Here is a 22,652-nt window from a genome sequence, read left to right as displayed (position 1 = left end):
CCTTCTATGTATGTGTGGCTGATTGCTTTGATGTGTACATGTACATGGGTGTGGCTGCTTTCTTTAATGTGAACATGTACATAAGTGTGGCAGATTTCTGTTTTTGTGTAGTACCTGTATTAATTGTCATATAGTTTCGTGGGGGTTTATTAAAACAAAAGTATTGAAACTGGGCGGTCAGGTGAAGTAGGTATTCCAAATTTGGTATAGCGATTCCAAACAAATAAAAATTGTGGTGAGAGAGTACTTCTAAGAGAGAGAGAGAGTAGGAGTGGGACTACTGGGTAAGGGGGAAAGGGGGTGTTAGTGGGAGATAGAGTGGGTGTGAGAGTAGGACTAATGCAGTTTTTTTCCGAAAATAATGACGCGCTGTTGGTTCTTCTTAGCTGTCTCTTAAGGTTGTGTGTTCCTTTCACAAAATATTTTCCGCTGAATAAGAAAATAGGTGCACATGATCGACCAAGCAGGAAAGGCGTGGGTTCAGCGCGGGGCTGCAAAGTGTCGAATATTATGTGTAGGTCTTACAAACTTAGACTAACAAAGTTGCTTTATCATTAAAAAGAGAGGACTGTAGACTCATGACGGTTATCCTGACCGGACACTGCCCTCTGGTATCACATGCCACTAAATTATGCTTAGTCAGTGATAGCAGATGAAGGAAGTGCGGACTGGAGGAGGAAACGATCAAGCACGTTCTGTGCTCATGCTCTGCACTTGCCAGGCTAAGACTCCAGCTATTAGGAGTAATACAGCTGTCAGATCTAGAAGAAGCAAGTAGCTTAAGTCCTAGGAAGCTCCTAGTATTTGCAAAGAAGACAGAGTTGTTTTATAACGTAGGTCCTGGTTTTTGATAAGGTTTTTAAGTTTGGTCATTAAAACAAACTTCTGGTAACACTACGGACTCATTCAGTCTATGTGAGGTCCTCATGGACCGGCCTGTTCAATCTAACCTAATAAGAAAAGGGGTACGATTACCTGCAATAAGGCCTATTTAGCATAGCACAAGGCTATCTAGTTCAAAAGTTAGAATTCAAAGGTGCAAGATGAGGGTAACTTTTTTTTCAAAAAAGAAAACGACATAACAGTGGAAGTGGAAGTAAGATTGAAAGTGAGGGCGGTAGTTAGAGACGGAATGGATTTGTGAGTGGAATATAGATAAATGGACAAAATAGTTAGAAAAATGGTGGTCCATATAAATAAAGTAAGCGTTTTATTTCGAGTTCCACCCATTCACGTATTAATACCTATGTCAAAGCCCCCAACGGGTTAGCGGTAGGTATGCCTGTCGTAAGAGGCGACTAAAATAACAAATTCATTCAAGGGGTTGTGTAGCGAACCCTCTCAAGGGGATACCAGCGCAATATATAGCTTCTCCAACCCAATTGTCAACCTCAGCTATCTACCCGTGGCGAATCCTGTTTCAATAAAATTCGAGGCTCCGGCGACCCCGTACTACTAATAGATCTAGAGGGAGGCAGGGCGTCATAGCCTAGATGGTTTCATGTAGTCATACCCGTGGCCGTTCCCGAGATGGTCGGGATAAAACTTTTATGGTGCTTGTCACCGGAATGTACCGGATCTGCAACCGGAAAAGGATTACAAGGCCTTCAGGAGTGTCCTTATCGCTACAACAACAACAGCAACGAAAGAAATTTTAGGTCGAGATTCCTCCAATTTGCGTCGTGTTCCTTTTAATTTTTCCCACAAAATGGCAATATGGAACCTACATGTTTAATGTCGACACCGAAAGGCATGTGTAAGGCAGTTGAGTTTTCATTGAGAAGCTTTCATGGTAGAAATACACTCGGAGTGTTTGTCAAATAATTACCGACGGGCTACCCCGCTTTGAAAACTCTTTTTCAATTAAAACTAATTTTTTGCTAAATTATTGATGTTGCTTTGCTCGCTGTGGTAGGCGAGGCACGTTGCCACTATATCCCGGCCGTCGTCAAGTAATCGATAACTTTTCTATAAAAAATCGATACATTTTGATAACGAATCTTTACTTTTCTTTAATCGATTTGTAATAGCTACAGTGTAGTGACTACACTAGCTCTTACATTCTGTATTCCCCCATAGAGTATAGTAATACCACACTGTAACTACGTCTACTTTTTATCGTGTCACAATTCCCTTTTGTGCCATGAGACACCATCCTTATAAGAATGAGCTTGCAATTCACTTACATTTCTGTAATTTCATTGTGTGTTGAATTAATGCTCAACATCAAAAGAGAAACCAATCAGTATTAAACATGGAAGAAATCGTACATATATATGTGTGCACATCGTCATAAGCTACATGTTAATGGCTCTCGAGCGAAAAATAATGTTAGTTTTATGTGAGAAATCCGAATTTAAATTCAACCCACACACATTCATTAAACGGAAACTCTTACCAAGCTGATGAAAAACTTAAAGTAATCACAAAAAAAAAATTATTACACTGGTAACTGATTTAGAGAAAGTTCAAAAAAGATGCGTTAACGAGAATTTAACGACAATGAAAGTTACAAAATATTTTAGTTATTCACTTACTTTATAAAATATTTTACAAGCTTGATATTCGCCAGTTGGTTGATTGCAATCTTTCTTAATAAGTGATATGATGCAATTTTTTTGCCATTACTTGCAGGTCCTTTCGGAGGAAACATCTGGTGGTCGTTTGAAATTTAAAACCATCAAATCAGAGGAAACTAAATCGATATTACTTATTAATGATGCTGATTTGCTTGATTCGGGGAAATACTCGTGTTACCCATCGAATACGGAGATAGCGAGCATACGCGTTCACGTACTGCAAGGTGAGTATTTTTTTTTTTTGTTGTTGTACATAACTAAAAAAAAAACAAGTAAGCACGGCTAAGTTCGTGTGTAACCGAACATTACATACTCAGCTGAGAGCTTTGGAGACAAAATAAGGGAAAATCACAATGCAGGAAAATGAACCTAGGGTAACCCTGGAATATGTTTGTATGACATGGATATTAAATGGAAGGTATGAAAGAGTGTTTTGGAAGGTGGACGCCTTTTCGAGATATCGCCATAAAGCTGGACCAGGGGTGACTCTAGAATGTATTTGTACGATATGGTTGTCAAATAAAAGGTAATAATGAGTGCTTTAAAAGGGAGTGGCCCTTAGTTGTATATGTGAAGGCGTTTTCGAGATATCAACCAAAATGTGGACCAGGGTGACCTAGAACATCATCTGTCTGGTACCGCTAATTTCTATATGTCATACCACGAACACTATTCCTGCCAAGATTCCAAGGGCTTTTGGTTTTGCCCTGCAGAACTTTTTGATTTTCTTCTACTTGATATGGTAGGCGTCACACCCATTTTACAAAAGTTTTTCCAAAGTTATATTTTGCATCAAAAAACCAGTTAAATCACCACGTTTGACCCCTTTTTTCGTATTTGGTATAGAATTATGGAATATTTTTCATTTTTCGAAATTTTCGATATCGAAAAATTGGTCGTAGTCATAGTCGTATTTCGCCCATTTTTAACACCAAGACAAGGTGAGTTCAGATAAGTATGTGAACTAAGTTTAGTAAAGTTATATCGATTTTTGCTGAAGTTATCGTGTTAAAGGCCAAGAGGAAGGACAGACGGTCAACTGTGTATAAAAGCTGGGCGTGGCTTCAACCGATTTCACCCATTTTCACAGAAAACAATTACCGGCATACAGGCTATGCCCTCACCAAATTTCACAAGGATTAGTAAATTCTTTTCGATTTATGGCACTAAAAGCATTCTAGACAAATTAAATGAAAAAGCGCGGAGCCACGCCCTTTTTGAAGTTTTCTTTTATTTTTTTATTTCGTTGCACCATATCATTACTGGAGTTGAATGTTAACGTAATTTACTTATATACTGTAAAGATATCCAATTTTTGGTTAAAATTTGACTTAAAAAAATTTTTGTTTAAAGTGGGCGTATTCGTCATCCGATTTTGCTAATTTTTATTTAGCACACAATTAGTAATACGAGTAACGTTTCTGTCAAATTTCATAATGATATCGTCAACGACTGCGAAATTACAGCTTAAAAAACCTTTAAATTACCTTATTTTAAAAGTGGGCGGTTCCACACCCATTGTCCAAAATTTTATTGATTTTCTATTCTGCGTCATAAGGTCAACCCACCTGCCAAGTTTCATCGCTTTATCCATCTTTGATAATGAATTATCGCACTTTTTCTGTTTTTCGAAATTTTCTATATCGAAAAAGTGGGCGTGGTTATAGTCCCATTTCGTTCATTTTAAATAGCGATCTGAGATAAGTTCCCAGGAACTTACATACCGAATTTTATTAAGATATCTCAAAATTTACTCAAGTTATCGTATTTACGGGCGGACGGACGGACGGACATGGCTAAATGATTTTTTTCTTTTTCGCCCAGATGATTTTGATATATAGAAGTCTATATCTATCTCGATTAGTTTATGCCGTTATGGATTACCGTTATGCGAACAAAATATATATACTTTTTGAGCTCTGCTCAGCTGAGCATAAAAATTACACAAGAACAACTAAACTCTAGTGAAGTATTAAACAGTAGCCATCAACGCGAAAGATTAGCAATTTGTCATACACGGGACGAACATACTACCTCACTCTTTATCTGCGTTTCCAAGGGGCTCATGGAACCACAAAAGAGGTGGATAATGCGAGATTAAGAGAGAGCGAGAGTTACACATAATCGACCAAGCGGGAAAGGCGTATACCAGAGGACGGTGCTGTATAGTGTCGAAGATCAGATGAACCATGTGAACAACCTAAGGCTATCAAAGTTAATCTTATCATTAAAAAGAGAAGACTGTTGACTAATGATGGATATTTTAACTGGACACTGCCTTTTGACGTATCTTACTTTTAAATTAGACTTAGCCGATGAAAGCTGGTATAGAAAGTGTGGATTGGAGGAGGAAACGATCACATTTGTGCTCGTACCTTGCGCTTGATAGGCTAAGAATTCAGCTGCAAAGAGTGGTGCAGCTAACAGCAGAAGTAGCATAGGTTTTAGAAAGCTTCTAGGTTAGTGCAACCTAACCTAGCCTCTAGGGAAATCCAAAAAAATTACAGTTTCAATATGGTTGGGCCAAAGAGGAATGCAATTTCAAAAGATGGTTGTTTCGTATGTCGGGATACGTAAGAGCTTAAACTTTTGCAGTATCCAGATCGAAGTTGGGCCAGAGGAAGAAGCGTCTGCTTGGAAGTCTGGTCACCTATACTGGTAATTTTGAGAATCGAACCGGAGTTAGCCAGACATTTATCTGCATAAGGCTTTCCGAATCTTTGTGGATGAGGCTGTAGGCCTGTTTATATTCTGCTGGTTCAATCTTCTCAATTTTTTTATGCTGAATTTCTTCGTAGCGCTTACGGGATGTCCCCTTATATCTATGAGAGACGGGGACGTATCAGACAGATGTAAGTTATGATACCTCTATTTAACAGAATTTCATTTATCTCCATGATTGACTATGTCAACAGTTTTGATAAGCCCGTCGCATTTTTCTATGGTTGAGTTTATATTTCAATTCGCAATCTATTTGTGTGTGTCCATATCATTTAAAGAGACGACCATGCTATGTAATTTTCTAGCGCCAGCCAGGTTTTGGAAGCCGCAGTACCTCAGTTGACTTGTACGATGACCAAGCCTCTGATTATTTTAAAGAAACAGCGTGTGCGGCATTACGTTCCTCTCTTTAATGTGCAATATCCTGTGTCACTATGAATATAATACGGCGGCCGCCGTGTTGTGATGGTAACGTGATCCGCCGACCACACCGAAGATCCTGGATTCTCGCTACGGAGGTTATTTATTATTTATTAGTACCCAGTGTTTTTGGTTTCCGAACAATCTGATGTCTAATATTGACGACATATACCACGTGTACTTCACAAATAAGGTCACCGAAGACTTGATTAGTTATAGTGCAAGTTAGACGTTCGAAACTTGTTTCGTAGTTAATTAGCGATACCGGTTTTTATTGCTTTATAATTTATTGATATTAGATGAGCTTTCATACTGTTGTAAAAGCCTGAATGCCCCGCTACAGGCACTGAAATTTGTGTCTAAGTATTGCCTTTTTGTTGCTATTCCTTTTATGCACAAATAGGTGCATGTATACCAATATTTTAATATTTTGTGGAATATTTTCAGGCGCGTTCAACAGAATTTAATAAATAAAATTGTATTGATGACTTAGAGACAAATTACAAAGGGTGCTGCGAATATCCATATGACTGAGTGATTGGAGGCATCACCTTTACACCAGTTTAAATGCAAGAGATTTTGAGTAAAAATCTCAGCTCCCAAAAAGCTAGCTGCAGAAGAAGTAAAATTCGGAAACATGTCCCAGTAACCAAACCATGGCTATGTGCAAATTTTACAATTTTTCCTAATATCAATAGAAGTGTTCTCTTATGGCGTTATCTTTTTTGGAAAAATGTTAAACTCATGTTGCAATCTTAAATTATATCTTTTGATCCAGGTCACCGGACGCTATGCAAAGTGGCTCTATTTGTAGGCAATGCGACCCCTTTCCTTAATCAGTGGAAAACATTTTATGAAATGAAAGTTTGGCCTCACGAGCTGAGAAGATCTAACAAGATGCTTTTAGTTTCTGAAAAAAAAAAACTCATTTAATTACCGAAAAGCTTACTAAATTTGCTGCATATGAATTGCCAACACTTTTTTCATGTTCACTACTGAATTAATTTAAAATAACATTATTTCGCTTGCAGTCAACATAAAACTAACTGTAGTTTATTTTAAAATGTTTATTTTGTAGGTGAGCGACCAGAGGCGATGCAAACGAACTCAGCACCCACATCGCGACATAGCGCCGCTGCTCAACCGACCAAGTTAATCAGCGCAATATTTGGAGCGTTCATTTTATTGCAAATATTAACATTTCTCAGCAACAATACTAGCAATGTTACAAAAAAACACAAAATCAACGACGAGCACAAATGCATACAGTGTAAAATTAAAATGGGCAGTGGCGAATGCAGATATGCAGAATGCTCCCACTTTGAAGTGCCGCCGCTAGTAAAACCACCGTGTCAACAACAGCAACAGCTGCCACAGTTTCGGTCAGAATATCTGCATCGACAGAAGCGGCAGCATGAGCAGCAGCAATTAAAAATTCGTTGTAGTATTGCCACATTTCTAGCCAATTTATTGTTGTATAGCATCATTAAACCAACAAAAAACAACATCCTGCTGACAATTCCACCCAAATACATAATGCACACTAGCCAAGCAGATGCATATCACCGACAATGGCAACACGAACGACAACAACAATTAATACTTCAATTAAGAGCACAAACTACGCATTCTTACACTGAAATCATCGAAGCAGTCGGATCCTTTGAGCGGTGATGAACTAATCAGCACTAAGGCAAATGTGGTCACACAAAAAGGCTTGAGTCGAGCACAACTGTGTACAATCAAAGCAAATATGTATGTATGTAAAGCGTTCTATGGGTGCGTGTTGTGGTAACTCGTGAGCTCACCACTTAAATCTGAATAAATTCATGTTTGTTGTGTGTTGATTTTGTACACATTGCGACCACAAGTACACTGCACAGTTCAAGTACGGATATTCATAAAACTTTGTTCAGCTATTTGTACATTAAATGTGTGTGATTACACAAACAATTTGATGTAAGCCCAAATAAAAACAAAAAAAAAACAATTCAAGAAGTGTGTTGTGAAAAACTAATAAAAAAAGGGAAGACTAAAGTGTTAAAATTCTACATATTTATAAAAAATGATTATGAAAAAAAAACGTATAAAATACAGTTAAATCTAAGTACTTTACACAATATATACTCCGCTCTCATTGATAAATGCATAGCGTTTGACACAGTATTGACAATTTTCCTCTTGCAAAATCTTACTTAGTCCCGGTTTGTCAGTAGTTGGTAAGCCGCCTTTGGGGTAGTCTTTTTGTGCTGCAACATTGTTTTTTTATTATATAGATAATTTATAGATACGGATACAGTTGGATTTTGATTACCCAACAAACATGGAATAAAATTTCTTCAGCGAAGTTACGGAGGTGATATCCAACATCATTATTTAATTGTCCTTAAACCGGATAGTTATCAAGTTGACATGCAACTTCATTCTCCAATCACTATCCAAAGTTTAAGATAAATAAATAAATAAATGTAAGGCGCAATAACCTCCGAAGAGATCTAAGGCCGAGCTTCTCTTCCAATTTGCGTCGTGCTCCTCTTGATTTTCCCTACAAATTGACCGGACGGGACCTACATGTTTTATGCCGACTCCGAACGGCATCTGCAAGGCAGATAAGTTTTCACTGAGAGATTTTCATGGCAGAAATACACCCGGAGCGCTTGCCAAACACTGCCGAGGGGCGACCCCGCTTAGAGAAAATTGCTTCTAATTGAAAAACCTTATTTCTAAAATTTTGATGTTGCTTTGCCCGGGATGCGAACCCAGGGCATATGGTGTGATAGGCGGAGCACGCTACCAACACACCACGGTGGCCGCTAAATCCAACGTTTAAGAAATTTTGTAAAATTTAGAGACGTCGTGTTGATCTCCAACTTTATTATCATTATCAAACTATTATCCAACCTTTGATAGATTTTGAAAAATTTACAGTTCTCAAATGAATATTTAACACATTTCTCCAGTTGATATCCTACATTGGATATCGAGCTGAGGTTGAGGTGGAGTTTGAAAAAAATCTCCGAGGTGGTAACACCGAAACCAACAGCTGTCTATTATGAGTAATAAACACCTGGTTGATTGCAGTAATGAAGCGTAATTAATCAAAAATAAATTATATATATATTTTTTATTTTCGTGAAATTACCTTAGTATGGAATTTTACATTTGAATCCATTTAGAGAACCACAAGTTGGGGATAAAATTTTTTCAACTTAAGTAATAGCATTTTTTTTTTCTTTATAAAAAATTCCCTCTTTGCCCAGTACGACATGATTATCGAGTTGATACACTGTTTCGAAACAACTCTTGGGATTTTAGAAGTATGCCTAGTTATCAACACGAGCTCTAATGGTACCCAAGCCCAAATCCTTATTGGGTATATTCGGCGCCATTTCGAACGAACGCACTGATAGGTTAACTAGAGTTTAACCCTGTCAGCTCAGATTAAACTTCAGTTAAAGTAGAATTAGAAACTGCAGAATAAGTTTAAGCGTAATTTAACTGACAAACTGAGTTCAACTTGTACTGAAAAACCGGACTTTAACACAACACCGCACCGCCGCAAAATACGCGCACCGAAATTCGCCTTATTAAAACAAGAATCCTTAATATTTGGGTTGGTGAATTTATTCACTTTTTGCATTTTTTCCATGAAAAGGCTTTTAGTGTAAATTCATCTGCCTTGCAGATGCCGTTCGTAGCCATGTACGCCCCGTCCCGCCAATTTTTAGAGAAAATTAAAAAGGCACACTATGCTAATTGGAAATAAAGCTCGGCAGTCATCTCCTCGGAGGTAAGTCGCGCCAAGTATTTCTTAATTATTTTCACATTACTTCTCCACAGAAAGTTGCACTGCGCAGAAAACCTGTATAAGGTATTGGATCGGCTGAGGGTTACTTTTTTGGTGCGCGAAATAACGTGGATCACTTAGCCAGTGTTGGATCGGTTTCTTCGTTCGGTTCTGTCGATATTTGTTTGCGTCCGGATTATGAATTGTCGGGATTTGTTCGAGTCGGTATTATGTGTATCGGAATTTTTTATTTCGGTATTTTGTATGTCGGGATTATCTTAAACACCCCTTGGAATTTACACAAATTCGTGTGCTTGTTGTGTGGAAAATGGAAAATTGTCAATGCCCAAATCAATCAAAATGTGTTCAAATTCAGGCGAAGCGCAATAAATACATACATATGTACAAACTTATGTTTATATATTTATAAAGAAACATTGTTTTTTTTTTTTTGTATAAGCAGTTAAACAATGCATGAAATTATTAGAACCGCTATTTTTTGCGCAATGCCTCTGCTAATATTATAACTTCCTGCATATTTTGTATAAATTACCATTAATTCCGCAATAACTAACTTTTGTACGATTCCCGTTGTTGTTTTAAAATCTCTTTTGTAGGTAAATCATATGTTATGTCTCTAAGCAGTGCTATTGTTGACGTATAACGGCTATTCGTTTCCCACCACAAAAGCAACAAAATGATTTCAAACCGCACTTCCCTCCATGACAGTAATAGACTTCGCAAGGCCCTATTTTCGCTGTCTTACCTTGTCCACCGTGATTCATGATTGGCGGTGATGTCAGCCTTTGCGTTGACGATAACATCAACGACTAAGTCCTATCTGATATTTCTGAACGCGGAAATTTTTAATTCGCCTTCATCTGCTTTAAAAATCAATTAATCATGATATGACCTTACTACAGGGTTCATTCCCCATTATTATAGCAGGCACCTAACATTGGGACGGGAACGAGGGGGATCTTGTCCCAATATCGGGCAGCATTAAGGATTATGCCAAGGTTGGGTGCAGAGGTCAACCCAACTAACCGCGAAAGCGAGTGTTTGGCATTGGCCCGTGAGACAGTGGAAGAATGTCAAAGAAAAGTCAATACAAAAGACCTTGCTACGATAAATCTTCAATTTTGCAACCACATCGATCGGCTTAATCCGACAAATCTTCATTTATGAGAGCAATGGGCAGATGTCTACCGAAAGTCCCTTATGCGACTAAGCTCAAGCGTGGAAAGGTAGCTCTTTTAGAAAAGTGCAGGACAAAATATTTAGGAATCATACTGAATAGTTAGTTGTTGTAGAAACTCCATATGGAAAAGAGAGCGAAGAAGGCCTCCGTGGCACTGTTTGCTAGCAAGAGGATGCTAAAATGCAGAAGGCGCCTATTCGCCAAAGCCTCGTTGGGTATTTATGGCAATTGTGAGACCCACACTTAACTATGTTTGGTGGAAAGCCACACAAAAAAGGACCTTTATCGAAAATCTTGAGGATGTATGTAGATTATAAATGATTAGCATAAGGGGAAGCCTGAAAACTACCCTGACAATTGCATTTCATGCCATTCTGCACATCTGACCTGCCTAATAGACAAATAATGAAGCCAGCAACTACAACAAGGCTTCTGGTCTCAGGGAAGCTTGTGTACAAGCCGTGTGACCACAGCCTCATAGTGCATTTAATATAAGACAAACTGCTAACAAGATCCTGTTCCTGAGCTTCGACAGATATTTGTGGGCTACAACAGATCTGAAGGGTTTGCGCAAGGGTGGGGAAATGGCAGACTAAAAAATGTATACCGAGGGTTCCAAATTAATGGAAGACGTCGGATTTGCTATTGAGCTTGTCGATACAGAAATAAGAATATCCTACAGGCTAACAAATCAGTGCAGGGTCTTTAAGGCTTAAATTGTTGCCGTACACAAAGCAGTAGAAATGCAGGATGAAGCGTGTTTAAGCTGCAGTCGCGTTATTATATACATTGATATTCAGGCGGCCATTAAGGTAAACATCTGACATAGCACCTCAACAACAAGTGTCCTGAAACGCAAGCACGCATAGGAGAGATTTCGCTCAAGAAGAATCACATATCTATACTGTGTTCCCGATCATGAGGGGATCAAATGTTACGAATAGGTCGATCAGTTGGCGAACGTGGGAGTGCACCACTCAATGAATCCACGATAGACGTCCTAGTCGGCTTAGGAGAAATCAAACATAGACAGGAGTTGCATATGGTCCATGAACCAGGAAAACCGTGAAGAGAAGCACGAGCCTGCAAAATTCCAAGGATCATGTGCAGATCCTACGATATATGACTGACAAAGTTGCTCACATCTCTAAAGAGAGAAGGCTAACGATGAGCATACAAACTGAACTATGCCTTTTTGGCGTCACATGTTTATAAATTAGGCCTCGTCAGAAATAGTAGATGTAGAAAGTGCCAGCTGTCTGAAAGAAATGTTGAGCCGAATCTATGTTCATATTCTATGCTCGCGAGGTCAGGGTTGCAGCTTCTAGAGGCGACAGAATTGCCAGATCTCGAGGTAGCAATTATACTAGGTACCAGAAAGCTTCTAGTATTTGTCAAGAGGACGGAGCTATTCTACGACATAAGTCCTGGGGTTTTTCAGGTCGGTCGTAAAACAAATTCTGGTAGCATAAAAAAACACTGTCTATGTGAGGTCTTTATCAACCGGCCAATTCAATTTAACCTTATTTATGAACACCAATAAAATAAACTCGTAAATAATTTCAATTTGAACTAACTATTTTGATCTGCGTTTAATTTAAGACGAAACTTCATTGTGCGTATGTCCTTGTTAGTTTAAAGGGAACCTTTTTTTTCGAAAAATGTTTTATGAAATAGGAGATGTATGTGTAATGGAAATTTATGTATATGTAAGAAATTTAATAGAAGCATTGATATTTTAGTATAACTAAAATAAAAAACTTATATAAATAAGTAACATTTTAATACGATTAATACGCACGTGCATATAAATCTTGTTTGTAAAGAGAATATGTAAATAAAGAATATAGTCTAAGAGCCCGTGACTGCCAGAGCTTCGTCATTTTAGAAAAGTTGATATTTCGTCTGTGCATACTTCCAACTGAAACAGGATCGTTGGTCCATTATAAAACTTGAGTTATAGTGGCTTTAACAGATATCGTGCAAAAATTTTGCAGAAAAATATGCCTTTCTTTCGTCAATTTATAATTTCACGATATAAGAAGCAACTAGCCTCATTGCCAGACACTTTCCATAGTGGGGCCTTGTCCAGCCAAACACTTTTTATAATGCAAAACTGCACTTTTTCATAAAGTTAAATACTTCTTCATAAGCTGACAGTTTTTTACGGCAAACAAAATTTCAAAAGTTTTTTTAAAGATTTTGTATTCGAATTTCAGTATAAAATTGCTTCGATGTTCTTTGAAGTTTAGAAGGCTTATACTATTTTCACACAGACGGCTTATTGAATAATAAAGGCAGTTTTCTACATTAAGAAGCTTATTGAGCTCAATCTTCCCTACAAAATTCGAATCTATAATTATTTCATTAGTCGCTAATCGAATGCCTAATGAAGTCAAAAGCACAATGCAACTCTGTTGGCCGCGTTCCGCTTCTTAGTTTTAGGTGTGTTCAGTGCTTAAAAATGTCATTTGTCAAAGTAAATGTCATTGTCTGCATGGCGGAACGATACAAGGTGGCGGCATCGAACAGCTGAGTATAACCTTTTTTATTTGATTTGATACATCAACTACCGGCGCAGTACGATTTTGACATTTGTCCATCGAATTTACAAGTACATGGAATTTTTTTGTTTGTAGGTATGTCACCATGCTGCCACCTTGTATCGTTCCGCCATGATGGTATGTCATATAGCATTGTCATTTTATTCGCTTGACATTTCATCCTTCATACTAATCGAGCAGTTACTTCTGTGTGAAAGCAAAAAATTTACGATTTCACTAGAAGGTGAAATGAGATCATTAAGTTTCTGTGTGAAAACAGTATTAAAAGTGTCTGACTAATCAAAGCCACTATGAAAAGTGTTTGGCAATGAGGCTAGTGGCTTCTTATATCGTGAAACTATAAATTGACGAAAGAAAGGCATATTTTTTCGCAAAATTTTTGCACGATATCTGCTAAAGCCCCTATAACTCAAGTTTTATAATGGACCAACGATCCTGCTTCAGTTGGAAATATGCACTGACGAAATTTCAACTTTTCTAAAATGACGAAGGTCTGGCAGTCACGGGCTCTTGCTCTAATATATGTAACTGATAGAGTTGTGTCCTAAAAATTTTTGGAAAATAAAAAGCATACATATATTCGAAATAAAATCTATATTAAGGTTAGGTAAAAATCTGTTGCTACGGTAAGGAAGTTATATGTAAATGCATATTGACTATATATAGTTGTTAAGTAATTCATTTATAAATAAATACATAATTGTTACATATAAATAAAGTTATGCTAAAATATATAACTAATTGAATATATGCATACATGTACATATAACATACATCTTTGAATATGCAAAGAAATAAAAACAAAATGAATTATACGAACTATTATTAACAAACTGTACATGTGTAATAAGGTTAAAGAAAAGGCAATAAACAAAAACGAAAATTATAAATAACTAGAAATAAAAAATTTAATCAGTACAAGAATGGTTTCAAATTAATTTTTTAATTGGTTATCTTTCCAAGGTAGGTAAGTCAAAATTATAAAAATTAAACTTTTTTACATACAGTGATTTTCCATTAAATAGAGCCAGGCACTTTCAAAATCATTTAAATGAAAACATTTGTTTTTTTTTATATTAATAGGTAGTAGGGAAAATCCGCCTTTTTAGAATTTTCATTATTAATACCATAGTTGGGGGTAGTACCAGTGGCGCCACTGGGTAGTGCAATAAATTTTGAGAGTTTACACTTTAATTAGCATTTCACCATACTGGAACAATTTTATTACGCACTATTTTTTTGGCAACTCAGTGATAGTGCTGCCTTTCTGCACTACAACTATAGGCCAAATTAAACTTCCTTAACCCTAATGCCATAGTGGTAACCATAACCATATACATATCCATCTCCAATGTGATCGATTAATGGTGCCTTAACCTAAAAATCGTGAAAGTTTCATAAAAATAAAGAAAATGCAAAAAATTACAAACATATTACACAAAAAATAAGTCTCTTAGTCAAAACGTATCCAAAACAATAAATAAAATATACAAAAACTTAATAAATTCACCAACTCAAATATTTTTATGTTATGGATATGGCGAAAAACCAAAAACCAATTGGTTGGCTATGGTATGGTTATGGCGTTAGCGTTATGGTATTGCACAATTAATTGATGACATTGATTTCCATAAGGTAGGTTCGATCAGCTGCTTTATCTGGTTATGGTTTTATGGGTATAAGTCACTATTAATCAGCCTTTAAAGACTTGTACTGCAGTCATTTTATTTTCCCACTACCAATAAGTTGAATGATAGTGGAGATATCAGCACTAAACTAAAATAGAGAAAATTTGTAACAACCATTTCCTGCCAGCATTTTTTATCGAACAAATTACTAATTTGAGAGGACATATCTGTAGAAATGTGCGCCCAAAGCGAAACGAAATTTAGATACGAAAGAGACACAGAATTTACAACCGTTCAGTAGGAATGGAAGTTATCAAAGCGATAGAACAAAATGTGTCGAGTAAGATAGTACTTTTGTATCGTAAAAGTAACTATTTCAAAATAATATTTAGGGGAGTTCAAATTGGCGAAGAATAAAATCTTTCCGTAGAAGTGGATAGTACTATAGGAAGCCACTTCTGAGGCAAATAGACATACCCTCGTAATTTTCTTCTCAAAGCAGGTTTACAGAAGCGCGTCTGAAGGACAAGTAATCCAAAAATGCGAATGAATTCTCGCGCCATAAATATATATTAGTGCGGAAGTATACTCTTGCAAATGAATAGATCAGAAAGATTTTGGGTTTTGCTCAAATTTTTTTATGTTTGTAAAAATTCTCCGTTTGGATCACTCACCACAATAAAGTTTTTATTAAAGAACAGGAAATTAAAAACATTTAATTGTAAAAATAGTTCTGAAAAATTATTGAAATAAAGGGAAATTCAATTCAAACCTAAAGGCTTGGTTTTCTGGAAAACCGTGCCGCTTTATTACGACCGCTAAAGAACAGTCGCTATACTACTCATCGTCATTAGCGGCACCGCTTTTTTGTATAGCTGGAAGAAGCCGTGAGTCGATTTCATTGATGATATTTCTACTTTTTTAATTCATTTTCTTTGTGTTTATGTTTTTATTTATTTTATTTATAGATTTTTAAAAACAAATTTGAAGGCTGTTTATTTTTCCGATATTTGACAAAATGTTCACCGCTTTCAGTATAGCGGTGAGAAAAAAAAAACGTTGGTGAACGATTTTCTATAATTATGACGGCTGTAATATTTATTGCGCTGTCGCTATATTACTTTACGGTGAACTTCACCATCTTCTCAGTTTCCACATAATTACTTTTACATTGCAGTGTTTTTGACAACGTACTCAACCGTTATGTAGCGGTCGCTATATAGCGGCACTGCTTTCGATGAAACTAAACCCTAAGTATCTGCTTGCACATATACTTTTTGGGAATAGTTTGCGTTTGAAACATACCTCACTAGACTTATAAATTTATCTGAAATTAACTCTTTTGGTTCGATTTGGCTGGCATGAGTCCCTCTCTGGCCTTCCAGGTTACTCTTAACTGGATATACACCTGTCTGTCAGAGCCAAGAGGTAAAACAGCCACCGGCAGCCGTTGTGTGGTGTTAGTGCTCTCCGCCTTCTACACCGAAGATTCTGGGTTCACGCCCCGGAAAAATCAAAATTTTATAAACCAATTTTTTTGATTAGAAGAAAGTTTTTCTAAGCGAGGTCGTCCCTCAGCAGTGATTTGGCAAGCACTTCAAATGTATTTGTGTCATGAAAATCTTCCAAGTGGAAACTTATTTGACTTGCAGAGGCCGTTCGGAGTGAACATAAAATATTAAGGTTCCCTCCCGCCGTAGGAAGAATTAAAAGAAGCACGACGCAAATCGAAAGAGAAGTTCGGCCTCAAATCTCTACGGAGGTTATCGCGCTTAAGATTTATTTAAATTTTTTTTTTAAAAACAGTAACCGGTACAAGATGAAGTCAAAGCCGATCATGCGGATGCATTTAACTATACAATTACGAGGTTTGGGCTCAATATTTGGGCCTCTGTCCTAAAAAGAAACTCTGAAAATTCTATAATGTGTTCTGTGTAATATGAATGATATACATAACTTTTTATTCATTTCATGTAAATTAAGTAGTTTAGTAGGTTTGTCACGAATCCCAAAATTGTAAGTCCTCAAGGAAGAAGAAGCAAAGTTGCTCATATCTCTCTAAGTAGAATATTCTTAAAACTTAACCCGTATTGCATTCTAGCAGTGACGGCCGATGAAGGAACTGTGAAACAAAACTTAAAGCTTAAGATGGGCATACTAACTGGACAATACCTTTAGACGTTACATGCTTATAATTTAGGAAGTGCGAGCTGCAGAAAGAAGCGGTTGAGCAAGTTCTGCGCTTGTGTTCTACGCTTGCTAGCTCAAAGCTTCGTATACTATAGTCGGTAGATTTATCGGATCTCTAATCAGGAATTAAGCTGGGTCCTAGAAAGCGTTTTATATTTGACGAAGTTGTTTAAAAAAAGTCTTGGTACTTTACTGAAGTTCCCGTTTGGTTATCAATTTTTATTAGCACCATGGACACTATAGGTTCAATGGAAGCCTTTACTTATCGGTAAATCGGTAAACCAACCAACGTGAGTCAAAAATTTGATTTCATTTTAAACATAAATTTGTATGAGTCATAATTTGTAGTCTGTTTTTTTTAGTTGAAACATATCTTTATCTTTTTATAAGTTTCACACCTCTCTTGGCAAATGTATATTCTTTATACGTTATCGTAAATTTTTTTCATAAATAAAATATTCGTTGTTGTCATAAATTATTCGATACCTAGTTTTGCAAGTACAGTGCAACACAGTTAAAACAAAAGTTGCTCGAGTTTTTCTCATAAAAACAAAAATAAATGTAAGGCGCGATAATATCCAAAGAGATTTTAGACAATTTGCGTCGTGCTTTTCGTCGTGTTTATTTCTTTAATCCATTAGCATGAAAATTTCAAAATTCTTAGTTTTTACTGTTTTACACAATATGTCATCATACTTAGGCCCTCTTTTTAGTAGTTGGTTAAGCTAAGCTTAAACTAAGTTTACTTAAATTCTATTCAAATTTAAACTCCAGTTAAAATCCTAAGTCACAGTTTAAGGCCGCCTTTGGAGTAGGCTTTTTTGTGCGGCAACATTGTTTTTTTATTTTAATTAGATAATTTGTAGATACGGTAACAGCTGGATTTTGTTTACCCAACAAACATGGAAGAACATGTATACTGCGAAATAAATCTAGTTCCGGAGGTGATATGCAACATCATTATTCAATTATTTTTAAATCAGATATTTCTCTAGTTGATATCCAACTTCATTCTCCAATCACTATCCAACCTTTGAGAAATTTTTTAAAATGTATAGTTCTCGAATATCCAACGTCGAAATCCTCCTTAAGGCGTCATTCTTAATTATTTTCCGACCTTTGAGAGATTTTGAGAAATGTACAGTTCTCAAATGAATATTCAACACATTTCTCCTACATTGGATATCGAGTTGAGGTGGAGTTGAAAACAAAATCTCCAAGGAGGTAACACCAAAACCATCAGCTGTTTATTGTGCCAAATAAACACCTGGTTGATAGCAGTAATGAAGCGCATTAATCAAAAATAAATTATATATATCTTATTTTATTTTCGTGAAAATACTTTGATATGGAATCTTACATTCGAGTCCAGTTAGAGAACCACGTATTGGGAATTAAATTTTTTGAACTTAATTAGTAGCATTTTTTGTTTTATAAAAAAATTCCCTCCATTGCTTAGTACGCTATGATTCTCGAGAAGAGCCACTTTTTCGAAACAACTCTTGAGATTTTAGAAGTATGAACCTGAGCTCTAAAGGTACTCAAGCCCAAATGCTTATTGGGCATATTCTACGCCATTTCGAAAGAACGCAAATAACTGATAGGTTAAGAAATTTCAAACCTGCCGGATCGGTCGCTTAAGCTCAGCTTATACTTCAGCTAAAGTAGAACGAAAAACTGCAGAATAAGTTTAAGCGTTGTATAACTGACAAACTGTGTCTAACTTGTACTGAAAAAACGGGCCTTAGTGGCACAATCTCACGTCAAAAAATTGGGTGTTAGGACCAGATTATATATGACGCCGTGACACTTTCCATAGCAGACATTAAGTTTCACACTCCCCACTATATAATACCAAAAATTTCACAAAAGCACTCAGGTTTACTGTCACTCAGAGAATTATTGCTATTATATCATACACGTTTTTGTTCACCCCAGAAAAATTGACGCTTTACGTTGTACGTAATTTGTATAGTGAGTTCAGAGTTCAAAGCCCACAACATTTAAGTATGTTATAGAGCTTCGATAAGTACCCTTTTAGGTAAACTGGATCCTGAAGATGGTGATTAATCGGATCAGGTATGTTCTTTCTGAACAGCCGACTGTTATTCGCGCCGCAAGTTAATCGGTATACAAATACCACAGTCAGAAAAAAACACTTACATGAAATAAAGAAAACATGTGCGGAAAATTTCCATGGAACATTTTTCTTAAATTTTTTACAATAGTTTTCATTTGATCCCAGTACATTTTTTCATAGAATATTTATCAGTATGGAACGCATGTATGACAAATTGCATTGTTTTGAGGAAAATATTCCTATATACTTTTCCTTCTCCTTCGGCTTAATAGAACATTTCAGAATTCGAAAGAAAAATTGCTTAGTTCAGAATTTGTTTCAAAAGTACTCTAACTCAACTGAATAAGCACAGTGGAAACCATATCTACTATTATCCACATTTTCTGATGAACCTGTTGAGTAGAACTAAAATAGTCGAGGACTAAGTCTGGGTATCTGAGTACAATATCAAATTAAATATTTAAAAATTGATAATTTTGAAATTTCTGTTTCAAAAGACAAACAACAAAACTTCATTTATAGAGAATAGCTCAAATGGTAGGCAGATTTGTTTTCTATATCTAAGTCCCGCCTCTCCCTGCTATGTTTCAGATGGAAGGTGGAACGATTGTAGACTGGCGTAGAACAATTTTTAAAGGTTGCAGATGACCAGTTAAACTCAGCACTTTTCAGTCACCATAAGCGGAAGATGTCTATCGTCAATGAGCTCGCTTATGGATCAGGCGCTTCAAGAGTTAAATACCTGGACATCTGTAATCGGGTTACCCGCCAACGCGGAAAAAACGATCTAGTGATATTTTTAGTACAAATATTTATAAGCTGTCAACCTCGAGGCCATACAATATTAAATAACACACAAAAACTTTTTTATTTATATGTGTAATGTATTGTTGTTTTTTTTATTTATCGATACTTCGACTTCAATTAGAAACCATCTTCAGGAATCGTTAGATGTACCAGGTCGACCTGGAACTGGTACGACAATATATAACACATATAACTAAAAAAGTTTTTGTGTGTTATTTAATACTATCAGACCCGGCATACGTTGTTCTGCCCTATACTTGGTCTATTTGCATACATTTTAATAAGCTTTTTCCGTCTAACTCAGCCCTCCCCCCTCTTAACTTTATCCTAATCCTTTTATCCACTACCCCCACTTCTCTCTTTTCTCTTCTCTAAAGTTCTTCTCATTCTTCTTCATCTCTTATTGTCAGTCCCAGAGGATGGTATGTCTTTGGTTCCAGTTCCATTCCGAGTCCCAATCCCAGTCCCACTCCGAGTCCTTAGTCCAAGTCCTAGTCCTAATCACAATCCCAGTCCGTCTCTGGTTTTCTCATTCTTCTTCATCCCTTATTTCCAGTCCCAGAGGGTGATATATATTTTGTTCCAGTCCCATTCCGAATCCCAGTCCCAGTCCCACTCCGATTCTCAGTCCCAGTCCTAGTTCTAATCCCAGACGGATTGTCTCTGGTCTACTTCCTGGAAAAAGGAAAAAAGGATCGTAAATACTAATATAGGCAAATTTATATACCAAATTTGAGGCAAATCGAATAGGACGTATGTAAGTAGGTATATGGCTATTATTAATTAATGTCCTTATTTCGGCTTCGCATGCATATTTATCAGTTTTGCTAGGTTGATGCGACTAAATCGAATATCACAATGAAAATTACTTTAAGGCTTTCAACAACAGCTTTCATTTGATATTAATATTACACAAATTCTAGGGGTATCCGGGTCAACGTTTTGGCCTATATCTCGAGACCCTAGGCACCCAGCGGCATAAAACTTACTCTGTACTAAAACACACATCAACAGCTTTCATTTGATAGTCATATTCTATAAACACATTCTAGGGGTACCCGGGCCCACGTTTTGGCCTATATCTCGAGACCCTGTGCGTCGATAGCAACCAAACCTATGTGCAAACTACCGCGTGATGTATACGCAACTTACGTGAAAGTTTGAACAAAATCGACCGGCGCATCTTTGATTCTATAAGCCTCTCACAAACGGACATTCATTTTTATATATATGGATTGTAGGGCCTCGAGCTCGACAATTTACAAACATTTTTACAAACTAAACTCCAAAAAACCAACAAAAAAATAATTTTTTAGTAAATATAAATAAGGCCGCCCATTGAACTACGTCTAAGCATGGAGGGGTAACCCTACAAGAAAATTACAGTACAAAATATATAGGAATTATACTAGATAGTAACTTTTCGTGAAAATTTCGTGCGAAAGAGAGAACGAAGAAAGCTTCCGTGGCACTCTATGCATGCAGGAATATGCTAGGATGCACGCGAGGCCTAATGCCCCAAATGTTTCATTGGGTATTTACTGCAATTACCAAGCCCGTACTTATGTAGGTAGACAGCCACACAAAAACGTACGTATAAAAAAAAATTTGACAGCGTATGTAAATTATCAATGATTACCATAACGGGAGCCCTGAAAACCACCAATGCAGCAGCATTGCATGCCACTATATATGTACATTTCGCCTGCAGAGATAATGGCAAGAAATATAGCGCTAGCAACTGCAACAAGGCTTAAGACGTCGTGGCAGCTTGAGTTCAGGCCGTATAGCCCAGCAGAGAAGCTTCATTAAATATAGGGCAAACGGAATATATGGATGCTGCTTCTAAATCTTGAAAGAGATCTGGTGGCCATAAATAGCTCAGGGCTGGCGCAAAGGTGCATAACTGGGAGAACAAACTAAACACGTGTTTATCGATGGTTTCATTAACGGAGGGGGTCGGTTCCGCTGCTTACTATGTCGATCCAGAAATAAGTAGATCCTTTGGATAAGTAGATCTTTCAGCCATGGAAAAGGCAGCAGAAATTCTACAGGAAGTGTGCTTAAGCGCAGTCGCGCCAATATATATATTTATAGTCAGGCGGCGATCAAGTCAATTATCTGAATTAGTACTTAACCAAGAAGAGCTCTGGAATGAAAAGAAGCATTGCAAGGACTGGGTTACCAGTTATAAAGAGATACCAGTTACCAAAAGGCAGATAATTTGGCAGAGAAGGGTGCTGGACTCGATGAATCTGCTGCAGACGTCCCCTTCCGGTTGGGAGAATTTAAGAGGAAACAGGAGTTGCATATGATGTATAGAGCAGAAAAGGGTGCTGGAAAATTTCTAAGATGACGCTAGACGCACAAAGGTGCTCATATCTCTATAGATACAAGACTTAAGGCTTCCGTTGGGTATACTAACTGGACACTGCCACTTGTGCCAGAACAGAACTACATCTAAATAATCTTTTAGAAATTAGTTGTAGGTGTTGTCTTTATATATTGGTTTCACTGTAGATATTTTTATGAATTGAATTCTAAGCCCATGCGTTACCTTATCTTATCGGAAGTGTTGGTGATGAGTTGATATAATCTTGTATATTGGTGACCACAATGTGCTATATTTTGACTTTTTTATCAATACATTTAGTTTACACCCGGGTAAGCAGCAA

At 36.9% G+C, this 22,652-nt stretch overlaps 1 protein-coding gene across 1 annotated transcript in view; it reads left to right on the top strand.

Moving 5' to 3' along the window:
* The window catches only part of dpr10 (defective proboscis extension response 10), a 149,060-nt gene extending 141,666 nt beyond the window's left edge, over positions 1-7,394 (top strand). Inside the window, exons 5-6 of the mRNA XM_067792015.1 lie at positions 2,635-2,803; positions 6,799-7,394. Of these exons, the coding sequence (XP_067648116.1) occupies positions 2,635-2,803; positions 6,799-7,394 (765 nt within the window). The remainder of the gene's footprint in view (positions 1-2,634; positions 2,804-6,798) is intronic.
* The last annotated feature ends 15,258 nt before the right edge of the window (positions 7,395-22,652 follow it).

This window comes from Eurosta solidaginis, chromosome 5, assembly GCF_040869045.1.
Source record: "Eurosta solidaginis isolate ZX-2024a chromosome 5, ASM4086904v1, whole genome shotgun sequence".
Classification (NCBI taxonomy): Eukaryota; Metazoa; Arthropoda; class Insecta; order Diptera; family Tephritidae; genus Eurosta; species Eurosta solidaginis.
This window is presented reverse-complemented; position numbering and strand designations above follow the sequence as displayed.